The 25,327-nt window shown below is 37.8% G+C and overlaps 1 protein-coding gene across 1 annotated transcript; it reads left to right on the top strand.

The window, feature by feature from the left end:
- Positions 1–333: 333 nt before the first annotated feature.
- Positions 334–25,183, top strand: NPHP3 (nephrocystin 3). The gene is made up of 27 exons (XM_066555984.1): positions 334–687; positions 1,891–2,016; positions 3,253–3,403; positions 4,163–4,315; positions 5,624–5,757; positions 6,008–6,168; positions 7,584–7,731; positions 8,276–8,350; positions 8,864–9,043; positions 10,395–10,498; positions 11,172–11,286; positions 12,368–12,511; positions 13,041–13,138; positions 13,618–13,720; positions 14,336–14,418; positions 15,446–15,584; positions 16,327–16,491; positions 16,946–17,043; positions 17,877–17,999; positions 18,333–18,522; positions 18,665–18,906; positions 19,304–19,379; positions 20,512–20,639; positions 22,223–22,463; positions 23,472–23,597; positions 23,918–24,033; positions 24,226–25,183. The coding sequence occupies exons 1-27, from the start codon at positions 334–336 to the stop codon at positions 24,404–24,406; spliced, it is 3,954 nt and encodes a 1,317-aa protein (XP_066412081.1). The 3' UTR covers positions 24,407–25,183.
- Positions 25,184–25,327: the final 144 nt, after the last annotated feature.

Below are 25,327 nucleotides of genomic sequence, written 5' to 3'. Positions count from 1 at the left end.
CGAGAGCAGCAGATTCCCGCCGCCAGCCCCTCCGGCTCTCCCTCTCCGCTTTTCCCTAGCCTCCCGGGCTGCTCCAGCAGCATTCCCGAGCCGGGAGCCGCCGCGGGACGGGACGGGGCGGGAGCGGCCGGGAGAGGGAGGGAGAGAGGCGGCCCGCTGGGCAGCTTCCTCCCGCTCTCCCTTCCTCGTCCGGCGGCCGCAAGGAGCGGACCATGGCCCGCAGCCGCCGCCGGGAAGGCTCCGCGCCGGGCACTGCCCCGCCGCCAGGTCCCCCCGGGGGCAGCGGGCCCTGGGCTCGGGGTTAGAGCCTCGCCCTCGGGCGGGAGCGGGGCCATGGGCACGGCGTCGTCCCTGGTGAGCCCGGCGGGCGCTGTCGGGGAGGTGATCGAGGACACGTACGGCGGCGGCGGCGGCGAGGCCTGCGAGATCCCGGTGGAGGTGAAGCCCAAGGCGCGGCTGCTGCGCGGCTCCCTGCGGCGCGTCGGCGGCTCCCGGCCCGGCGGCCTCATCGGGGCCAGCTTCAAGTCGACGGCCTCGGTGCAGGAGCTGGAGTGCGTGGCCGAGTACGAGCGCCTGAGGAAGGAGTACGAGATCTTCCGCGTCAGCAAGAACAACGAGGTGGCCTCCATGGTGAAGAAGGAGGCCAAGCTGGACAGGGAGAACAAGCGGCTGCGCGCCGAGCTGCAGGTAGCGCCCGCCATCCTGAGGGCACTGAGCCGCGATGCTGAGGCTGCCAGGGACTCGTCCCGCTTCCTGGGGAAAGCTGTGGCAGGGAGGTGACGGGTGCGAGGGAAGGCAAGGTGCTGGGTGTGAAAAACGCTAATCACTTGTTTTTATAATTTTAAAAGTTTATAGTAATAAAATGCTTATAAAAATAGTAATACAATTAGAGTAATAATAATTTGGACAATTGGAATTAGGACAATATTAGATAATAGAGACAAAGAGTTACGGACGTCCGGGTACCTTTTTCTGGGCAGCACGAGCCCGAAAAAGGACACCCGTTAACAAAGGATTAACCTTTAAAAACAATAGCCTGTTGCATATTCATACACTTCATACATGATGCATAAATTCCATTCAAACACAGGATTCTATCTGGTCATCGTCAGCTTCTTCCTCTGAATCTTAGCAGTGCCTTCGAGGCGGGAAGAAGTTTGTTTCTTCGGATAAGAGGGCAATAAATTCTTTTTCTCTGAAAGATTTAGGTGTCTTGTGGCTGCTATTTCGCTGCAAGTCCTTTCTTTAAAAAAAGTATCTTACTTAGTGTCTATTTTAACATTTTTTATAACCCAAAACTATATTTAACACACTACTTAAGAGAATTAATACAGCATTACTTTCTAACACAACACATATAATATTTATTTTAATATTTGCGAAAAGCCAATCATAAAATACGCATTTTTCACACTGGGGAAGTGGTGTCCCGGTGCTCTCCTGCCGAGCCATCGGGATGCCATCAAAGTGCGCCTCTGGGGATGGGGACTGCACCCTCCGCAGCTGTGGTGACCTGCGAACGGGCAGAAGTTGTGCCAAGGGAGGCTTAGGCAGGATATTGAAAAAGGTTCCTCATCCAGAGGGTGTTGGACACTGGAGTAGCCCCCCCAGGGAAGTGGTCACAGCACAAGCCTGACGGAGTTCAAGAAGTGTTTGGACAATGCTTCTGAGCACAGGGTGTGACTCTTGGGGTGTCCTGTGCAGGGCTGGGAGTTGGACTTGATGGTCCTCATGGTTCCCTTGCAACTCAGAGTATTTTCTTATTCTGGCTGCCCTGCAGTAAGGAAAGATACAGGGTGCTGAGATAATACTGTAGTCAGACCTGAAAAGTAATCTAAAACATCTATGGGCAATAAAACTCTGAAAAAAATTAAATACTAATGTTTTCAGGCACTTCAGAAAACATACCAGAAAATACTTAGAGAAAAAGAAAGTGCATTGGAAGCTAAATACCAAGCCATGGAGAGAGCTGCTACTTTTGAACATGATCGAGACAAGGTCAAAAGGCAATTCAAGGTATGGTTTGACTTTTCTATTCCTGGGAAAATGAACAAAAAAGATGGATGTCACTTGTTTACATTCCACAAATGAACCCTTCTCCAAAAGCCTTCATGAGAGCCTCTTCTTCTTAAAGATACCTTAGAGTGTCATAGCTGTAGATGCCTATTTCCACTAAAATAATCCTATCAAAAACTCTCTGTAAGACTAAGAGGAAAAAATATGAAATAACTTTATAAATATTAAAAGGAGAATATGAAGTGATACATCAGAAACTAAATTCCTGCATTGAATTTGAACACAGGAGTATATTCATATTTGAGAATGACAAGAAAACACGAGCTGCAAATTGTCACATGCTGAAGTTTGTTCCATAAGTAAATAATGGAGCTCCACAGAGTTCCATTATACATGTTATACCTTGAATTGTAAGGTGTAACATATCTAGCTTATATTTTTTTAAAAACTGTGTATTGGTGCATCTCTTTTGGCTGCAAAAATATGATAGTTAGAGACAGTTTGCACTCCCTGCAGGAATGACTTGAAAGGCCAGGCAGATGGTTCTGCTTTTCCTTTGCTGCAGATGATACTTCTGCCACCCAAAACAGGTCCTAGTTTTTCACTATTTTCAAGATTCTTCATGTCCTTAATTTCAGTTGTCTGTAGCTACATGCAGTTCATGTTTGTCAGATATATAAAAAGAGGATTGGTTCTGACCTTATTTAAGAAAATGAGACTTGAAGACTACTTCATTTCTTTGAATTTAAAACTAGATTCATGTTTTCTTTCCCACACGATGGTAATAAGTTACAAACAGGACAGCTGTAGATGCTTCATCAATTTCTGTCGTAGGAAATTGATATTTCTGCAACAATAAAATATAAATACAAGATTATATGTAATTGTAAATAAAAACATGGGAGAATAAAAGGGAACCTTTGAAAAAATTGTTACATGTAGCAATTTTAGAAGACAATAAAGTTTAAAAAGTAAAAATACTTGTTTTCATTTTTAATGAACATGCTAATGCAGGCTTCTTTCAGAATGGTATGCTAAGGTTTATAATGGTAAAATTTTAAAAACAGATAATTTTAAACTGTGGTTTCCTGCTTATTTCTGATTCATGATGGCTTCAGATTGACATTTTCATGCCTTTGCCTGGTAAATGAATGCTAAAAACTTACTTTTCCAATTGAAAGTAGATAACATGAGCTCAGGAATAGATGCTGATTTTTTTTTCCTTCCTGCTAATAGATTTTTAGAGAAACTAAAGAAAATGAGATTCAGGACTTACTGAGGGCCAAACGAGAGCTAGAAGCAAAACTCCAGAGACTCCAGGCCCAGGGAATCCAAGTGTTTGATCCTGAAGAGTCTGATTCTGATGATAATTGTACAGATGTTACAGGTGAGCATTTCGTCCCCAACACTTTATGTTGGAACATGACTGAAGTCTCCAAATAGTACAGCAGAAGACAGATATTTATGTTGTTTTGAAAAAAAAGTTTTATTAATCCATGTGAAAAGCAGCTTAAAGTAGTTTGAAGGGTAAAAGCAACAAACCTTGCAAACTTGGTTTAGATTGTGGGAACCTCACATTTCTGGTGTTACAAATCAATAAATGAAGATAGAGAACTGTCTAGACACAGTTACTTGAACACTTTTTAAAAGTTGTTCTATTAGCTGTTCTGAGTTTTCTAGTCTTCTCTGAGTTCTCTTATTCTGTATCTGAGAGACGATGCTCCAAAATATCCAAAAATCACACCAGAAACTAGAGGGAGTCTTAGACACTTTGGATGATGACATATGCCAGTGTCAGATGCTGTGTGTTCCAGAACAGCAGAGTTAGATCTCTAACAAAGAAGAAGTAGAAAACAAGTACAAAACTTGTATGAGGAATTTACTAACATGGAAAGAGTTCAGATGGGTATGTGAGTAATCTATGTAATAGCAAATATTAGGAAATACCCTCAGCCTTTGGTGTCATGGATTCTCGTTAATTTTGTCAAGCAACCATTAAGAACTACAGCACCCAAAGGTGTGAGGAAATCTGCTGAAGGAAAAAAAATTGTGGTCAGTGGTATGTGGCTGGAGTATTTAGAACTGACAATTTACCTTATGTAGTGAAAATGAAGAGGGTTTTTTTTGTTTGTTTTCCAATTCCTAGCTGCTGGGGCACCATCTGAATACTGGAATGGAGGAGTGTTGGGAAGTGAGCCATCCATGGGTAGTATGATGCAACTTCAGCAGTCTTTCAGAGGGCCTGAATTTGCTCATAGCTCCATAGATGTAGAGGGACCATTTGCAAATATAAACAGAGGTAAGTAATGACAATTCATTTTGCTGGGATTGTAGGTGTCTGTGGAATTTTTTCAACTATGCTTAAATAACTGTGTTCCTTCTTAGATCCTTTTCTGTCCACTCTTGGGTAATTTAACTAAAGGATTATTTGGACTTCTTTGTAAAAATAAAAGGGAATGTAGCTAAGTTATGTTTAATATATATGATGACTATGGTATGTGTAGCAGTGATTTTAGCAATTACCAGTGCTTTGTTGTGAGTGTGTTCCTTATGTTGACAGTGGAAGATAGTGGCTCCTTCTTTCAATATCTGCTGGTGTTCTTTTTTTTCCATTTGTATTCAGATTCTCTACTTCCTGAGTATGAATGTCACATTTGTATTAGAATAAATTATACCACTGTTTTGTTCATTGATTTTGCATGGATTTTGAGTCTGCCTAGGAGGCCACTTAAGGAAATCTGATTGTAGGACCAGGATATACAGTTGTTATGTAAATCAGTGCTTGATATTTTCTTGTCAATAATTGCTGCTTTTGAACTTTGTTTCCCAAGTGGCCTCTTGTAAATTGGCTTCTGATGCTCTGGTTTCCTTCACCGTTGTCCTGGCTCTGGAACCTCTCCTGGATATAGTTGGTTTTTGGCAGTTTTTCTCTTTTTAGTTTAATCCTTCAGGCTCTATCTGATTCAGAAATCTGTGCCTGCAAAGTGGGAGGGGTGGGCCTTCCCTGTAATGGCTCCAGCTTCATATACTAAGCCTTTCATCAACCTGTGTGGTCCTGAGAAGAGAACCTATTCCTGTCTTGAAAGAATGACCAGCCACAAAATGAAGAGTCCAAGAAAATTTTAAAACTCATTGCTTCTGTAGGGAATAAACATACAATGCTATAGAAAGAAATGGATTTTTTTTTCCTCTGGAAGAGGAAGTTCCCACAGTGTTTTGCTGTCATTTATTCACATGGTCTAATTGAAATACACATAGATCTGAAGGACAGAAAAGTGTTCGGTTATGAGTGAATTTATTGCTCCTGCATATTGGTACTTATTTTACAACTATCAGCTTGATTTTGTGGAAACATTTCATCAATCCTTTTAAAGGAGATAATATATTTAACACTTTTATTTTGCCACATTGTCAAATTGTGTGGCATTATCAAATGGTATGAGTTCTCAACATTTGTAAAATTTAAATAATTGAGTAAAAACTCTGCTACTATTTTAAATAAAATGTAGTATTCATGGTGTTAAGAGGTGATGACTTAACTGTTATGTGGTGTGATGACATGTGAAGATGTCTAAGACTTCATTTTGGTTTTTTTGTCCATTGGCAGATGATTGGGATGCTGCTGTTGCCAGTTTATTGCAGGTTACTCCTCTGTTTTCGCACTCTCTGTGGAGTAACACAGTAAGATGTTATATTATCAGTACTGATGAGACTCAGCCAGAAGTGACCATCTTCATTAGAGTGAGTACCCCCAAACCTGTGCTCACTTATGTGCTGTCTTCTTTCCAATGTGATGCTGGTTCAGAAATTTGTCTAATACTTCTTGAAAGCTTTAGTAGGTGTAATCTGATTTCAGTGAAATCAGTAAAAGTATTGTCAAGGGCTTCAGGGCAACAAACTGCTTTGAGAAAAGAAACTGAGATTTGTTTGATAGGTCCTTAGTGCTATGCATAATTGGTAATAAAGCACTGTTGCTCACATTTGCTTTCAGAACTACTCTCCAAAACTTCAGAGAGTCTGTGAAACAATGGGGTACTTCTTTCAAGTCATTAATTTTTCAACAGAGAATGAAAGGCCTCTTCAGGATGTAAGAAAATGGGAAATAGAAAAAAGTTCATTAGTAATTTTGCTCCTGCATTTAACTTTGCCAAGGTGAGTATTTTCCAGGCTGGTGAAACAAATGGCAGCTTGTAATTTATGGAGTGCATAGCTTATTAAAATGTATGGGATGCTTTACTCAGTATGTTTCCTAAGCTAGTAACTTCAAAGTGATACTCCTTCAAACTTAGGTTTGCTGGTGCAGACACTTAAAAGAATGTATCAGCTTTGTACCATTTTCTTTTTCTTGTAGCTACAAATTCTCTTAAAATACAGCTTGAACAATGTCTTAATAACATACAGAAATGTTTTGCTTTCCAAGAGAAGCTCTCTGTTGTGCATGCAGTTATGTCTTAGGAATTCAAATGGCTGATGTGAATGTACTCAGTGTTTTTCATTTGCTTATCTAGCCTTACACCTGTCCATAGTATTTGGGGTTTATTCTATCACATATTAGTTCTGGTTTTGGCTGTCTTTCAGACTAATTTCATGGCTCTCCTGTGTGTTACTGTATGCTGTCTTTTGACAGCTTTGATTTAGTGAAGTCATGATGTTTCATGACAAATAGTGATGGAATGTGGTCTTTTTGTTCAGTGAGTAATTTCTTAACCTTCTAGAAGAAGAAGCATGATTCACTAAAGAAAATACACCAAAGGAGGGATACTTTTGAATTGTGTTAGGAATGTTACTGTTATGTGTTATATGCTGTTGCCAAATAACCCAGTTTTATGTATGTGAAGCAAAAATGTGAAAGAAAAGAATACTCAGGGAAAAAAACCCCAAAACTATTAATTTAGAGAATTTCTCTTAGAAAAACTCTGATGAAAATTGTAGTACTTGTGTAAAGATGGTAATATTTGAGCAATCTTGTCTGCTATTATCAGCATCCCCAAGTAGTATAGTTCCTTCTGTGGAACAGCAATAGATATCTGTGGATATCATTCACATATATAAATGCAAAGTGCTTTTGAATTTGGAGGTGTCAAATTCTCATTTTTAAATACTATAAATTGAAAGACTGTCACCCAAGACATCTGAAAAATACTAAAGGACTCTTCCTACAAAGATCAAAGATAGAACAGAACCTTCAGATAACTGGTAGCAAAGCATATATATGATGCTTATTCATCATATGTGAAACCATACTTTTTCCATGCAAAGCAATTACCTTTCACTCTGCATATTGCTATGACAGGAAAAACAGCTTTAAATTTACCAAACAATAATCGTAAAAATTAATACATGGTTTTGCTGGTTTTGGTACAAGTAGCATAAATCTCTCTCTTACTTTTTCTTGCTTCAGAATTTTTCTCAAATTCTCTGTTGAAGTATTTTATTGCTTTTTTGCTATAAATAGATATGACTTTTGAATTAGATTTTGCAGTGAAACCCATCTTTGGAGCTTGTGTTGATTGAACTGTTTACTACAGCAGTGTAATATAGCACAAGAATGCTGATTTCCAATCTAGTTGTTTGTTGGAGGACTGTGAAGAAGCCTTCTTGAGAAATCCAGAAGAAAAGCCCCGGTTAATTTACCACAGAAGGGAGGATGGCAAAGTCAGTTCAGTCTCAGTGCAACAGTTAATTGAGCAAATTTCTTGCATGAACAAAGCAAAGGTATGGCATTTAAAAATTGCTGTAAACAACACTGCATGCTGATAGTCCCAGATTTTAGAAGAAATTGCATTACACTCATTGCTCTGGCTGCTCATTCTGTCAGCAGATTGATGAAGCTGAAATTTATGAATGTTATGAAATTTTCATTAGCAGGGGAGAAAAAAAAAGCCACTGCATTTTCACTGAAAAAAAATGGCTATGCTATAAGGTTAGAATTTCTTACCTGTACTTAGGCATTCAAATGGCAAAGTTGTTTATCTCAGGTCCCTCTGTAGCCACTGAAGGGAATGAAGTATACCTCTAGAGAGATTCCTGCTGCCTAAAAATCGATCAGTTATGATCTATTTTCCCCTACAGAGACAACGGTTGAGAACAGCTGAAACTAGATGCCCAACTTTTAAAGTTCTTAGGCAAAGTGAATCTTACCTAAGGAAGGCAACAGAATGGAATTTAAATGTGTTCCAGAATGTTTTTGTTGGAAGTCCTAAATATTGTTCTCAGTTGGATTCAGAGTTGTGTCATGCTTTTCCATTTACTTTTTCAGATGATTGACCATGTTGGAGGTAAGGAGGAAGGAGCATATGAAATCTATAATTGTGTGGAAAAAATAATTAAACAGGTAAAGTACATGATGCATTTTAGCTTTTTATGTCTATGTTGATTTATGATCTTAAATTATGTCAGTGTGATTATTATGCAGTACTTAGGTGTGATTCAAAAGTATCTCCCTGTTTTATCATTAATATCTGGCAAGCAAGGAAATGTGCAAGTGGAAAATAAAACCCCAAACTGAGCAGTGCTTTTATGGACAGAAGCACTGGACCATGGGAAGGGGTTCTATTTATGAGCCTTAATTAGCTCTTAATTTCTCTTTATCCATATCATAGATGCATCCTCTCCTTTTTCTTGTAGTGAGTTGTTTCCAGTATGAGATATTTAAAATCAATGTCTTGAGACCTGTACATTCAGAGTTAACTTAGTTTCATTTAATTGCTTATTTATTTATGTTCTTTGCTACCCTGCAAGGAAATGAGCATATTGGTGTTAGTAGAGCCACACTCATACTGAGACTAAAAGCATATGTGCTAGCACTATAGTTGTGGTTTTTTCCATGTAATTTCTTTTTACTTAGGATATGTTGGGGTGTGAAATGACAGACCTAGAAGGCAAGGATCTGGGTAATAAGGAAGACTCCGCCGCTCCTGAAGAAGAAGTTTTTGGTGATGTATTGTGGGATGCACATGATGAACAAGAACAGATGGAAGCTTTTCAGCAGGCCTCTAATTCAACATGTGAGCTGGGATTTGAGAAAGTGAGTACATGATAAAGGTATATGGATGAAGAGAAAGTATTAACTCACTTTCATCCCTTGTTGGGCAAAATGCATTTCTACAGAAGAAGCTGTGTCTGAGAGCACCCTTAAGGCTATCACTCCTTATGCTGGAAGAACCCATATGTCTGATATAGATGGCATATTTCTTTTCTGGAAGAGATGCCAGTTGGTGTGTTGTTGAATGACATTGATGAAGAAGTAGTTGTTGTGCTCACACTGGAGAAAAGCACTATAACAGTGTGCCAGAAGCAGAGCATCCTCTTAGACCTTGGTCAGCAATTGAAAACACTCTTGAGTATCTATTTTTTCTTCTTCTATTTTTTTTATTTCTCTTTTATTTTTCCCTGAGGAAATCCAATCTCTTTCTTGACACCTGGAGTTAGGTCTTTAGGAGATGGTTAATGAAAAGATTTCATCTCATCATGCAGCCATAAAAGAAGAAAAAGGAAACTTTATAGTGGAAAGCTGCTGAATACCTCAGTACTTACTCATTACTGGAAATAATTTTTTAAAACTTTGCAAGTTGTGAGTATCAGGAATAGTTATATGTTGGGAAGATATAATGAATGTAGGAAGATAAACATTAAAGTCATCACAGAATGTGGTGCAGTAGTTGACTTTGGCAGTGTAACATAAGCATGCATTTTCTCTTACTGCATTTAAATTCTTAGTACCCCTATTTTACTAGCACAATATATTCTTTTACTCCACCACTCCTATATTGGTGATGGTTTGGAGGATTGTACCATCTTTACTACATTCTAAAGCAATAGAATAACAGAACATTAAAGAAAAAATACCAATGCATATCTAAATGCACCTCTTACTTTGAAGACAAAATATTTCTCCCAAGCAAGTGAAGGGTGTTTTGCTTTGGTTTATTTTGTCATCTGCTGAAGTATTTTTGGACATTCGTATGCTGTAAGAAAACCTTCCTTTGTATGCTTTTGTATGCTCAAAATAGTCATTCATGGCAAATGCCAACATTTTCGTGGCAACTGTATCCAGTGCAGTGGAGTAGTTTGGGGAAAGGGCGGGGCAAGGAAGCCTGAACTAACAAAGAACACTGTACCACTGAAGATTCCATTTTAAATAGTTTTGAAGAAAGTGTTAATTAATTTTTCACTTTTTTAAAAAGAGATAATAAATTCTGTGGTTTAAGTGTTTCCTTGCAATATCTATTTACACTTGTATTGTATTGCATTTCAAATTTCTCCTTTACCTTAATAAACTGGTACATGCATTTTGAATTGAAATGGTTTACAATACCAGGCATTATATTTCTCCCTTAAACACTGGACTATTTATAATGATTGCTTCTTTTTTACAGTATTTTGAACGTCTGAATGACCTAGTAGCAGCACCAGCACCAATTCCACCATTGCTTGTATCAGGAGGACCAGGCTCTGGGAAATCTCTCCTTCTGTCTAAGTGGTAGTTTAAATTTATTTTTTTTAATATGAACAAAATTTAAGAAAAGAGTTTCCATTACATTTCCAACATTGTGTCAGTAATAAGAGATAAAATGGGGGCATTTACAAAGTGCTAACGCTATTGAAGCATCCTGGAAAGATTTGTGATATTTGAGTAGCTAATTTCATCTGGGCTGCCTTTGACAGCTCCCTAATGCCAGCTGCAACACTTTATGATAAAGCATCACTTACAAATCTATCTTTGCACAGCATTACAATGTGGTTTTGATAGCTCAATTGTGTTGCCCTTCTCTCATACACAAGAAGGGTCTGAAATAAAGAAAGGATCCTCATCATTTATGATAGACCATAGAATTTTATGGTCACTTGCATGCTATGACAAAATTTGCTGATAAACTGGTGGTGTCATTGCTTTTTGAAAGTTTAGTGGCACATGACTGTTCAGTGCCAGGAAGGGCACTTGCTAATTGCTATCAGTAATAGTGAGAGTAAAAATGGAATCTGACATTAAAAGTTCAATTGTAGCTCAGGAAATGTCTATCCTGTTTTGTAAGATAAACATGGAAAACATGTAGCTAAGATACTCTTTGGCAAAACTGATGCATTTTTTTTGAGATCTATTTGCAAAATTACTGTCTGTTGAGTCTTCTTTTTTTCTTCTCTTCTTTCATTAGGATCCAATTACAGCAGAAGCATTCTCCAAACACTCTAATTCTTTACCACTTTGTTGGGAGGCCCATGTCTACCAGTTCAGAATCTGCATTGATAATTAAGCGCCTTACTCTGAAGGTAATGCTGTATTACATGTCCTTTGCATGCATTGCATCCATGCATTGCATCTTTCTCTCTCTGTGTGTGTGTGGGTGTGTGTGCAAAGATAACATTTTCTACAAATTTTTCAGCATCAGTGAAAAGTAATACAAATGTAGTAGAAAAATATTCAGGTTCAGATTGGTCAGGGCTCTGAGCAGCCTGGTGTGGTTGAAGATGCCCCTGCTCATTGCAGGGAGTTTGACTAGGTGGCCTTTTAAATTCCAATCCAAACTCTTCTGTGAGTCTATGAAATGTAAAGTGTTATAGGATGAGGGGAATCTGATCCTATACACTTAATGTATCTCAACTAAATAGCATCTCTGGGATATTCATAATAGATCAGCATTAGCAGTTATGTTTCCAGTGACCTATATTGATGACTTATAAAACCATATAATTATACTCCTTCCAAAATTCCCTGCCATCTGGCTGATGAGAGAGGCAGGTGGTACATCTTGTGTCTATGTGCTTAGAAACCCAAGGCTATGCTGGCCACTTGGCACCATCTTGTTCCTAGATTAGACTCTCTCCTATATTAATTTATTTTTAATTGTGTGCTAAATACGTGGGGAATAAGAAGGATCATTCTTGGGCCAGGATCTGAACTTGCTTTTTCCATCACAAGAGTAGCACTAAGGGCCTTACAGTACTAAAACCTGTAGAAAAATGAATGCAGTTCTTTCATCTATCTTAGATGTGTGCCTGTTTAATCTGTGCAACTTCAAGTCCTTTAAGTCTCCATATTTCTTGTCTGTTGTGTAAATGTTATCTCTCTAGAATTTACACACTGAGTTCAAGAAACATTCTTTGTTCTGCATATGCCAGCTTTCTGCATATACTAGAAGGAAAGAATTCTGTGCAAACTTGACTAGAAGAATGCCCCCACATCCCATGGAGTTTTTTTGGGGGGGAGAAGGTGAGGTAGGGGGGGTAGAACAGTAGAACAGCTTTTTGCTTTTTTTTTTTTTTTTTTACTTTTTGTGTCTATAGGACTTCTTTCAACTATCCTAGCTGATTTTTAAGGTAGAATTTCCTGTACATGTTTATAATTCTGCAGCTTATGCAACACTCTTGGTTAGTATCACCTCTGACTTTCGATCCAGCTAAACTTCTGGAAGAGTTTCCCCGTTGGCTGGAAAAGCTTTCTGCACGCCATCAAGGCAGCATTATTATAATTATTGACTCTATTGACCAAATACAGGTATGTTTTCAAAATCTTTGCCATTTGTCAGTCTAAGAGGAATCTTGACTATTGTAATAGGCTCAGTCATAGCTATGTAACAAAAATATTAGTGTTTGCTTTGCTCTGAGAAAACCATAGTTTTGTAAAAAGTGCTGTTGAGTTATTTTTGTAAATAAACTTTTTTATGGTTGTTTTGGTATTTTTCTTCTAAATTTTATCTTTACACCTTAATTTATGAGCAGTCTGGTTACATTACTTATCCAAAGATTAAAGGCTGTGAGCTGACTTACTGGGCACATAAATAGCCTGGTTTTTATGAGGTGAACATATCAGCAATAGTATTCTATCTGCTTTATTTAGGGTACAGTTGTGCTAATACATATAAGTGGGTCATTTAGTACTGTCTAGAGGACCAGTTCATGAAAGATTTTAAAGGACTGGAGAATTTAAGGCTCCTTTCATTGGGTTGCACAGTTGATGAAACATAGCAACTTCTGGCATTGTTTTGAACAACCTCTGTGTTAAGAAATGAAAATTTGTTTTTAAGCAAGCTGAGAAGCATATGAAGTGGTTGATAGATCCACTGCCAGTGAACGTGAGAGTGATTGTATCAGTGAATGTAGAAACGTGTCCACAGGCGTGGAGGTATGTTATATTTCTGTGATGTGACAAATTATCCCGGCTTAGAGTTATTATTTCAAATTGCAGTTACTCATTGAAGAGCAGACAGATTTGTCAAGATGTGGAGATTTAATAGGATAAGATTTTGTAACCTATGAGGAAAATGAAAGCTTCTCTGTTTTAGCTGCAATGACAGATTTTAGCCTTTGGAAAACCAGATTTTTGTTTTACTGTGATGGATCTACCCAAATGACTGTATGAAAGATGATATTAAATGCAGTCAGATGCACATCAAGAACTGCAGTATCATGATGTAGATTCAGGACAAGGCTAAAAGTGGAAATTTTACTTCAGATGACTAGAATTTCATAGTAGCAGGGCACAGCTTCAATTATTGCTTTGATATAAATCTTTAAAAAGCCCTGGAACTCTGATGTCTTTTTTTTTACTCTTTTGTGCTATTTAATAGGGTTCAAATATGACTTTTTTCTCTCTTACCAAAGGTTATGGCCCACTCTTCATCTTGATCCACTGAATTCCAAAGATGTTAAATCTCTCATTAGTGCAGAATGTAACTCTGCAAATGTTAAATTGACTAAAGAGCAGGTATGTCTGTTGCAGTTCTTCTAAAGTACCTTACTCCAGTATAACTTTTAATAAAAGCATGGAAAGATTAAATTAGCCCAGCTGCCAGAGCAAAGAATTATATTTAGCTAACTAAATATGATTGCTCAAGATAGCATGAAGTTTGAGTATTTTACCCCATGGCTCACAGCCCTGAAACACAGAAGGAACAACATAAATTTTTAACAGAAAAACTGTGCAGTTACACATACTGCTGTAAATATGATATTTTATTTTAGAATACCAGAAGGTTTAATTATGTTTTAATTAATTATTTTTGGATAATAATGTAACAATCACTGACAGATTGGGAAAAACAGTATTTCACCTTTGCCCTTGAGACTGATTCTGTAAGGTAACCTTCATGTTGAGATACAATGTTAGACCCTAACTCTGCATCTTAAATTCAAATGGGAATTTTCGCTTATATGCTCCTATAGCTGGAAATGTGTGCAGTATTTTGTGTACTACTTACCATGTTATAGTCTTCAGATGTTGCACATAAAATAATATCTAGAACTTTTGTTTTCTTCTCAATGTTTTATTTCCATAGTTAGTTTCATCTCAGTTCACAGATGATTATTTAAAATGTTGTAGGAGAAGAAGCTTGAGAGACATTGTCGTTCCGCCACAACTTGCAATGCTCTGTATGTCACTCTCTTGGGCAAAACCATTGCTTGGTAAGTTGAGGTGTTTGGAAATTACTATGGTCATCACTAGATTATAGGACTTCAAGTAGGTTAGCCTTTTGAAATACCTTCATGTAAACAGAATGAATCTTGTTAGAAAAAAATGATAGAGAAGTTTTGCCCTCCTCTGACTCTGAATGCAACAGGAACAGAAATCAGAGTTTACAGTCACCAGTTTGATACTAAGTGAATCCAAGCAGTTGTATCTATTTGTTTTTAGCTCTTCTATTTCTATTTTATTTTAATTTGTTCTTCTTTATGGGTGTATCAGTTGCTTCGGTGGTTTTTAAAGGTATTTGGAGAATGTTGGTATTGTGTTGTTAAACAGCTAAATTCAGATGTGTTGTATTTTCTGATGTGCCAGAGAGTTTGCCCCACAGATTTTTAAGGCTACAAGGAAGGTCAACAACTGTTTAGTTTAACTTCCTGCATATGGTCCTTAGCCTTGTTTACTTCCTGCTGTGGAGAAAATTAATCTTCCCTGTTGTGCAAGAGAATACCTAATAAGTGCATTGGCTTCTTATTAACCTAGACTTCATCTTGTTGAGAAAGATGCATTTTTAGTTAAGAGACTCCCAGAAGATGATACACTAATTGGTAATTTACTCCAGGTGACTGATTTCATTATTTTTGTTCATGTTTTATGTTCTAGAAGACTTAATTGCTCCTGAAAATGTGCTTTGTAAATGCCTTAAATTAAATAGCAGCATGTGGTTTTATCTTTATCCATCTTGATGTTCCTGCTTGTACTCCTGCTGGAGAAAAGAACATTGCAGCCTAGGTTTTTTAATAAAACTGTTGCAGCTATTTAGAAAAATCAGACAATACGACAGAAATCAGAAGTTGGCTTGGAAGAACTCACCTCTTCTTTGTTGAAATCTCACCAGGTGCTGTGCACCTTTTGAACCCAGTAGAAATCCAGAGAATGTTTGAGATGGAACTCTTGTGTAGTTCCAAATCAGTCTTACTCAGCCAAATTTAATATGCTAAACCTTACCCTTTTTGTCCTTCTGTTCAGTGTTGGAAATACAGGAAACATAGATGAGATTCTTCAGCAGTGTTGCCAGTGTCAAGACACAGTGTCACTGTACAGGCTTGTTCTGAGATCAATTCAGGAATCATTGCAGAGTGATAAAGAGAAAGATCTTTTGAGAGAGGTAAGCAGAGAATGCATCACTGTTTCTACAGGTAATGAATACTCTTCCCTGTAAAGAGTTTTTCTTAACTTAAAAGTAAATACAAATTTATATTGGTTCATATGTATGATTCAGAGATTATTGTGCATTATTAGTATAGAAGGGACAATTTAATTAGTGTAATTACATCTGTTGGATAATTATAGAATGTATATATTCTTTGTGTTAAATAACAACTGAGTTGTTGTCTCACAGAATAAAGCAGAGCTTTTTCACTATGATGTGATACAGAATTAGCACTTCCTTGCTGATCACTACCATCACCTAGTGATTAATTACATTGAGCATACTAAATGCAATCAAAACATGCTGTCTTATGAATACAGGCATTGCTTATTACATTTCTGACTCCTCTTCCTACTTTTGCAGAATTCCCTCTTGTGCAAAACATTTTTTTAATTAGTACACAATACTCTTACTTGCTGCTTCTTTGGTTCTGGAAAGTCTAAGGAGCCACTGGTTTGTCCCAGAGTGTCCCATTTGGTGCTTTATGTATTAGAATATTAAACCATTAGCACTGAGGTCTCTGCTTTGAGAAGATGGAGATGGCCGATCTTTATGAAACCCTGTATAGGCAGGGTTTTTTCCTTTGGCTATAAAATTATCACAGTGATAAACAGTATTTTTCTTGAGATTTCAGTGTAACTAAGCTCTCCAGGAAATATTGCTAACTGTGTGAAATCTTGTTTTCTGCTTCGTGCAGATACTGTGTGTCATTGGTGTCAGCCACAATGGGGTGAGCGAGTCAGAGCTGATGGAGCTTTATCCTGAGCTGACTTCTGCAGTGCTGGCCTCACTCCTTCACAGCCTGCACAAAATGTGTCTGCTGACATTTGGCTGTGGTTTGCTGAAGTTCCAGCACCTCCAGGTAAAGTTTGTAATTCTAAACATGTGCAAGTGAAACTCCAACCCCTGACGCCAACCCCTGTTTTTTTAGATAAGTTCTGTTTTTAGCTACCTAGGCCTTGAAATGTATGTTTGCTCATCCATTCTCCTTAGATTTAGAAAACTACCAGAACTGTGATAAACCAGTATTGCTGAAAGTCTGGCCTTTCAAATCTTCATAAATTTCAAATCTATTAATTGTTAACTCCATGTATCCTAGAAAACATTGGCTTCCCAAAAAACCAAGAAGAATTGAAAGAGAAAGGAATATTGCTTGAATAACTAGAGCTGTGGTCTAATGCAAGACAATTTGTTTGTAGTGCCTTTGTCATTGGAAGATTTTCATTTCTACAACATGAGATGTGTTTCATCACCCTATCATCAGCACTTAAACAAATTAAATGCATTCTCATTCTTTTAATTATATTCTCTTTCAGGCTTGGGAGATGGTAAAACTAGAGTATATGGAAGCAGGTGAAAATGTTATTTCTGCCTATAGACAAAAACTAGTGGAATATTTCACCATGCAGTTAAGGTAGGTCAGAATTCTTCAAGAAGTGCTAAATTGCAGACTTCATGCCTCATAGATATTTTGGTTTCTTCATATACTTTCTTTGAGTTTAGTAAATTATTATGGCAAAATAAGTATGCCAAATTGTCACCTTAAAAGTTTACTTATTGATGTGTTGCTTTTTAGTCTGGGAAAAGAATGAGGTCTGTGAAGGGGAATGGGTATATGATAAAGTGATTGTGGGGAAATGTAGGATATGAATTTATACCATATCAGTTATTTTGTGGTCTCCAACCCCCATGGATTTTCCAGTAAATGGTTGGAAATTTGAATTTGATTGGGACTTGAAGCAGAAAATCACTTGTGTTCAGCAAGCAATGAGCACATAGATAAGAGGAGACCTGGTAGGACAGCTGAACATATACAAGTTCATATTCAGCTGGAAAACTGATTTGCATTTACATCCTGAGTTACTGTGTCCCAGCTGTGGGCTGCTGTTTATTCCTCCTCCAAGCATCTGCTGTTGGGTAGGAGGAAGCCAAGAGGGCCACAGTGTGCCAGACAAAGGAGGCAAAAAGGGACAGTGGGCTGCTGCAGGGTTGCAGTCCTGCTGGCAGGCATAGATAAGCCCATATGGGATGGAGAAGCAGCTTCCTGTGGAGTGCCTGGGGATTCCAGTGCCTTCTGAGGTGAAATTAAAATGAACATATAAGAAAATGGAGTACATAGGTCTTACAGTAATCTGTCTGTTCAGACATTCAGGTGTGGAAATTGTATGCTTGCCTGGTTTTCACATCATATTGACAATATGCTAGGCCTGTCAGAGTTTTAATTTACATTTGTTTTTCTCTCAATAGTCAAGACCGAGTGACTTGGAGAAGTGCAGATGAACTTCCCTGGCTCTTCCAACAGCAGGGTGATAAGCAAAAGCTACACAAGTGTCTTTTGAATCTCTCTGTGTCCCAAAACCTTTACAAAAGGTACAAAGGTAGAAATTGCTTTGGCCATTCTAAACATCTCGTAGTAATTTTTTGTCAATATAAATCAGAAAGCAACAGATTCAAATTCTTAAACAGTAGAGGCTGAAGTGCTAAATGCTGTTTCCATATAAATAATGTATTTTTTCTACTCTGCTACACCCTGGGGGATGGTAAAGGAATAAATATTGCTGTTGAATAGTGTTAGTCTCCATGGATTGTCTCTGTAGATGCTGTAGCATGACAACATTTGTGCATGTAGGCCTTTTTTCCAAAGCTAGCATCAGTCTGAATAGAGAGGTATCAGAGATAAGATTCTTTTCCTTGTTAAAACAGGGGACATTTTGCAGAATTGCTGAGTTACTGGCAGCTGGTTGGGAAAGATAAGAGCTCTATGGCAGCTGAGTATTTTGACTCTCTGAAAGAATATGAAAAAAGCAGTGAGGGAGAGGAAAGTATGATCTGCCTGGCTGATCTTTATGAGACCCTGGGACGGTTTCTTAAGGACCTAGGTCTTCTCAGTCAGGTAAGTACATTTAGAGATTGTTGTAACAGCAAAAAGGCAAATGAAGCAGAGCTCAGAGTGTGCTTTCTGTGGCAGTGGTTAAGTTATTGCAGCAGAGGGGCTGCTGCCTGCTGCCCTCACGCTCTGGACTTGGCTGTTCCAGGCTGTAGCTCCTCTGCAGCGCTCTCTGGAGATTCGGGAGACCGCGCTGGATCCAGACCACCCCAGGGTGGCACAGTCACTCCACCAGCTGGCAGGGGTGTATGTTCAGTGGAAGAAGTTTGGAAATGCTGAACAGCTGTATAAGCAGGCACTGGAAATCTCTGAGAACGCCTATGGAGCTGAACACCCTCGGGTGGCCCGTGAACTTGACGCACTTGCAACGTTGTACCAAAAGCAGAACAAGTAAGCTTAATTACACTGCTGGTTTTGTTTTATGTGGAGCTTGTACAAAAAAAATTAACAGCAAAAGTTTTTTTCCTGAAGCTAGAATTTTTCTTAGGGTTTTTTTTTTCCAGTTTCATATGTTCAAATGCAATCATGAGCATCCCCTCTCTATTCTTGTAGCAGGTCACATAGGAGGGGCCAACTTTTGTGCTTAGTTTAACAAAAAACTTGCAGAGATAAAGGAGAAATATTGTCTGTCCCTAATCATTTTGTAAATTTTATATTTGAAAATAAGTGTGATTATTCTCAAGAATCTTAAATTTTCAAATCTGTACACTTAAATAACTTAGAATCTTTCCAGGATGCTTATTGATACCACATTTGACATTCTTCTCACACTCCAAATAACTTTCAGATATGAACAAGCTGAGCAACTGAGGAAAAAGTCCTTCAAAATACGCCAGAAAGCAGCAAGGCAGAAAGGCAGTCTGGTAAGGAAGTGCTTGATATTTAAGAAGAGGTACAGGGCACGTTGCTAAACAGATGTGTGCTAAACAGATGATAAATTGTGTCTGCAAAACTGATAATGCTCCAGGACTTTTGATAATTGTGGTCATAGGTAGCTTTGGTAACTGTCCTTTAAATTCTGCTGGAAGTGGAGATGTGTCAGTACAACTGGAATGGAGTTGAAAGTGGAAAAGAGAGAAGTGGATATATACATTTCAGAGGTGCAGAATTACAGCCAATATGATTGTGTGTCAAAGTCACAATGGAAAAAGGTGATCTCCAGAATAGTTGAGGCATTTATCCTACTAGTGAATGCAGTGCTTACTGCAATGGAAAATCCCAGTAAAAGTATAAGGGGACATACAGAGTTTTCCCCTGTTTTCTTCTCCTATGTTGTTTTTCAGCTACAGGGTTTCTCTTGTCATTTTTGAGCTGAGTTTATTATGTAATGCCTGTACTGTAAGAGTCCAGCTAATAACTCCAGAGCTCAAGTTGTAGCTCTAATGAAAGTAGAAAAAACCCATAAACATGTTGCTATTTCCACAGTGATTAAATAAGAATGAATTTGGCTCATGAAGATTTGGCCTATTTCTGTAATGAGTTCTTCTGCAAAAATATTTTTATCAAGACTGCAAAGATCAAAAATAAACAGTGTGTAAAAATGGCTGCACTTTTTTTTACTTTATTTTGTTTGTAAGCATTAACTTGTTTGCCCATTTTAAACAGATTATGTGAAGCCATGAGTATATTTTATATGCATTTGTATGTCATGTTTAATTGGAGGTTAAATTGATTTTAAGTTTTGAGGTTCTAAACCTAAGAATTTGATCTGAATCGGTTATTTGAACTGTGGAGTTTAAGCAAATAAGCATGTCTGATACAGGGAAAGAAGTGTGACTGCACAGTAACTTGTATTGCCTGGAAATTTTCACCAACATTTCACATTTTTGGTGCAATTTGCTGATAGATTGTAAGTAAGCATTTGCCACGTAGCTCAAAATAGAATTTAAGGAGGATTATTGTGCTACTTAGGCATCAAACTCTTGGTTTTCTGTCTTTAGTGTTGAACTTTAAGTGTACTGGTGACTGGCTTACATTTCCTTCTTTTTGCTGTAGTGTGGCTTTGCTCTCCTGCGCCAACGAGCCCTGCAGCTGGAAGAGCTCACGTTAGGCAAGGATACATCAGATAATGCTCGAACCCTAAATGAGCTTGGAGTCCTCTACTACCTGCAGAATAATCTTGAGTGAGTTGTACTGATTGTGACACATCCACTCAGATGTCTGAACGGAGGCAGAGCAGGGAGATGTAACTATAAATGCAGACACATGATCAAATACTTGTCCCTTATTCATTCTACTGGGTTTTGTTCACTGTGAAATTCACTCCTATTTTCTGTTTGGTGCTGTTGGCATATAGGTATTTACCAAGTCAGTGCACTTCCTTCATTCAGAATTGATGTTCCATGTTAATTAGCCTTTGCTGCAAATTCCATTTCTCTCTCAAACTTCTGCCTTCTCTGCTCAGCTTCACTATTTTGTGACTCTCCTTTGCAGTGTTCATCTTTGAACAGCAGAATTGTTGTTTTTCTATGACAGTATTACAAGAAGTCATGACCTAAATATTCACTGTGCTTGTAATCCTTCAGCTTTTACCCTGAAGTCCTGTTAAAAGCCAGAAAGGGCTGGAACAACACAAAGGTGTTCTAAAAGCAGACAGAGATAAACAGGGGTGTTGAAAAAGGGGAATAGAAGGTTGGTTCTGATTGTATGTTTAACCACTCTTCACATCAACTTCTTTAGCTGAAGTTTCTTTAGAAAGAGGAATCTAAGCTATGTGTTATGAGGGAATTGTGAATTCAGCTAAATCCCACTCTACTGAACTGAGTCTTTTCAGAGAACAGAAGTGCCCAGCAAAAAAGCACAGAGTGAGTTCTGGAAGTATTTTTACAGTTCTTCCTGTACCTGATGTTTAAGGCACCTGTAGCTTTTGGATAATTACAGAAGTATATAGTTATTTAGGATCTGCATACAGAATCACGATCTCTACAGTGAAGGAATTGATTTTTAACAGTTGTTAGACATGTGGGGTTTTCATCAGTTTACCCTCATGAAATGACTGATTATAGAGGAGCAATATTTTATCTAATCTCATACAAGATTGTTCAATATTCCATGTTATTCATATGTAGTTCCTGTTAAATGCAACCTACTTCAAGAGTAGATGTATCTCCACTATTTCATAGGTGAGAAAAGGTATAAACTTTGTTCTAGTGGAGGTTTAAGGAACTTTTTAAAATGGATATCCCTGCTCTGAACCAGCAAGTCCAAGACTTCATGTTGTTAAAATGAAATCATTGGCAGAAGGATATGTCACTTAATGAGTAATTATTTGTCACAGATGATCCTCCAGCCCTTGCACCTTTTGACACTTCTCTAAGAGCTCCAGAATTGAACCTACAGTTCTGTGTATAAATGGTCTTTTTTTCTCTAACATAAAATGGATTTTTCTGATTTACTAAGCTGACCTCTTGAGAATAGCATGACAGGGTTTGTGTGGATGTCATGATGAGGAGCTGCCTAGTAATAATGGATGCTGTCAGTCTTATGGGGCATCACCTGTAGTTTTGATAGAGGAGCTGCTGTAAAGCTGAAATGAAATAGTAGCACCTTGTTGTAGCGAGCTAAAATGTGCTCTTTGCTTCAGCAGTGACATTACACAGTCTTTTCTACTTTGTCAGTTCTGAACAAATTCTTGTTTCAAACAGGCACTTCAGCCTGTACAGATGTTACCAGCTTTAAAATATTGATGAGCAAATCTGTTGTGTAGGACAGCAGAACTTTTCCTGAAGCGCTCCTTGGAAATGCGGGAGCGAGTGCTGGGATCCGACCACCCAGACTGCGCGCAGTCTCTGAACAACTTGGCAGCCCTGTACAATGAGAAGAAGCACTATGACAAGGCTGAGGAGCTCTATGAGAAAGCTTTGGACATCAGGAGGAGAGCCTTAGCTCCAGATCATCCCTCCTTGGCTTACACTGTGAAACACCTGGCAGTGCTGTACAAAAAGATGGTGAGCACACACCTGTTATCTCTTCTGTACACCTAAATTAATTGTAATGTCTTTGTCTTAATGGAAAAAATAATGTTTTAGGGTGTAGGAATAGTTCTTTTTACCAATGACCTTGGACTTTACAGTCAGTTTAAGGGCAACTTTTAGAATTATGAGGGAGATAGCAGCTCACAGATAAACTGGCTGAGCCACCTTCAACTTCTGTTGACTCAGTGAAAGAAGAGCATTACTCCTGTGAAAAAAGCACTTTGTGGAGTAAAATTAACAACAGTATAAACTTCTGCATTTTCTAATTTCAAAATGTGTTATGAATATTTGTGTTTGTATATGGTTGTTGTAACCATTAGGTATTATTAGTTTAATAGTGATGTATTGTTTCCAACAGTTGAACCAAGATCAAGTTCCATGGGTTATAAGAATTTTATTTATTTTATATTTTCACATTTTACTGTTCTTCAAAGACAAAAAAGACCTTGATAATCTTAGATCAAATTTGCTCATGTTTTTGCTAAATAATTCTTACCTGCTATTGTCTGCATTAAATGGTTTTGGGTCATGTTATTTTCTGCTCACTTCAGCTTCTAATTTTCATTCTGCTAGAAGCTGCAAAACCACTCAATATTTGCATCAAAAACCTCTTTGCTAGTTTGAAGGAGCACAAATTAAAAATCAGTGGAGACAATTATTTCGATAACAGCGCAACTGAAAATTCTTTTTACAGCCTTCTCAATGAGACACTTGTGGGCAAAAAATAAATTAAGAAATGAAGAAATAGACCTAGCTGAGAAACACATTAACTGGGAGTTGAATATGCCCAGTATTTTGGAAAATTAGGTTCTAATAAATAGTCATGATAAATAATTTATGCAGAATATACATATGATTTAGCAAAGTTATCCCCTTATTCTAGAAATAATTAGATCTTCTCCAAGGGTTTTGTTTAAAATAGGTTTTGCTGTTACCATCTTGATACCAGAGAAATTAATAATTTTTTCATGTTATTTCTAGGGAAAGCTTGACAAGGCTGTTCCTCTGTATGAGCTAGCAGTAGAAATTCGACAGAAGTCATTTGGTCCAAAACACCCCAGTGTAGCAACTGCTCTGGTGAACCTAGCTGTCCTTTACTGTCAGATGGTAAGATTTTCATGGCTAGCATTTATTTTTCCTGTCTTAGGCTTTTTTATGACTTGTACCTAAATGAAACTAAAGAAACTTGATCATATTGAAAAGGGAAATTCCTTATAGTATTTGCAAATTCTTGGGTTCCATTTTAAACGTTGAAAGCATATTTGGCAAGAAAAATGCATGCAGGGAAAAGATAATTGCTGTGAATGGTAGGCATGATACTGCATCTAGGATGCATTGATACTATGTTGGCAAGAAAAGCCTATGTATTACACATCTGTATCAAAGAAATACACATCTGTAACAAATAAACTTTCTGCTACCCAAAGAAAAAGCAGATTGAAGCTTTGCCTCTCTATGAACGCGCACTAAAGATTTATGAAGACAGCTTTGGCCAAATGCATCCTCGCGTGGGGGAAACACTGAAAAACTTGGCTGTGCTAAGGTAAGATAATATGCTTCAACTTTACAAATGCAAATTACTGCATGAAACAAAACATCTGGGCTTGTGTACTTCCTAGGAAAGTAGAGAGTTTTAAGTACACTCTGTTGTTAGTATGGTGTATATTTCAATTTAAATGAATTGAGAGACCTGTTTTATTTGCTTGTTTCAAGTTTGTTTTGCTCTTTTCCAAAGCTATGAAAGGGGGGACTTTGAGAAGGCAGCTGAACTTTACAAGAGAGCTATGGAAATAAAAGAAGCAGAGACTTTGTTGATAGGTGGAAAAGCAACTTCTCGACACTCATCAAGTGGAGACACATTCAGCTTAAAAAGTGCATTATCACCAAATGCTTTGCTGGAACATGGACAAAGGTGATACAAACCTGCTCCAAGAAGAGGCAGTCTCTATGGATATTTTCAAGTAGACAGAAAATTACTAAGATAAATCCATTTTTCCAAGGATTATGTACTGTTTTGGGACTGTCTTCATGAATTCTGCCTTAACTTTGCAGACTGTATGGTACAAAGTGAGCTGCTTTCATTGTTCATAGGTACACACATTACTTACTAGCTCAAGTTGTAGCTAATACCAAAACCATGGACTTGATGCCTCCTAGCCCAAGTGCCAGGACTATAACAAATTAAGCTGAACCACTTGTATAAACTCTAAGAGGCATTTCTTACTTCTCTGTAACAGCATGGCTTAGAGAATTTGTGTCTTTTTGTATCATCAATCCTTCCTGCCTTTTTACAAGCCTTTAAAGTTGTTTCTGAAGAAATAGTAATTTTGAAAAAACTTTGAAAATGCTGTTTAACCTCAAGTTTTACCTGCAGGGTTATTTCAGATAAGTAAACTTTCATTCAAGGAAGTTGTGCAAAATTAATGGTTTCCTTGGGAAACTAGGATATCTAAATACATCATCATCATCTACAGTTAAAGCTGTTGAAGGATTGCACTCTGTTCAATAAAAATACTTCCAGTGAAGAATCAGAATGAATATGATTATGGCCAGATTTCCTGTTCTTCAACCTTTAGCAATACATCTACTGTTTAGTCTTACCGAATCCCTTAAAATACAAGAATGTTTTTACTAGCTGGGAAAACCTAGTGATGCAAAGTAGATTGCCATCAGATAAAGAAATATTAATCAAATCTACTTGCCTGTTGTATTTCTTAATACCTGAGTCATTGGAAGAATCACTCGGAGTTGTATTCTCATTCAGTCCATAAATGTATGCATCAATTTAAATACATACTAAAAAAAGACTTTTTTATAAAATAAGAAGTGTAAGTGGA

The sequence above is a fragment of the Molothrus aeneus genome, chromosome 1 (genome assembly GCF_037042795.1).
Source record: "Molothrus aeneus isolate 106 chromosome 1, BPBGC_Maene_1.0, whole genome shotgun sequence".
NCBI lineage: Eukaryota > Metazoa > Chordata > Aves > Passeriformes > Icteridae > Molothrus > Molothrus aeneus.
Note: the sequence above shows the minus strand (reverse complement) of the source record. Positions and strands in the feature narration are given on the sequence as shown.

Coding starts and splice junctions, on each gene's coding strand:
- NPHP3 (XM_066555984.1), top strand. CDS start 334: ATGGGCACGGCGTCGTCCCTGGTGAGCCCGGCGGGCGCTGTCGGGGAG. Junction 688..1,890: donor GGCTGCGCGCCGAGCTGCAG/GTAGCGCCCGCC, acceptor TAATGTTTTCAG/GCACTTCAGAAAACATACCA. Junction 6,169..7,583: donor CTGCATTTAACTTTGCCAAG/GTGAGTATTTTC, acceptor TTTCCAATCTAG/TTGTTTGTTGGAGGACTGTG.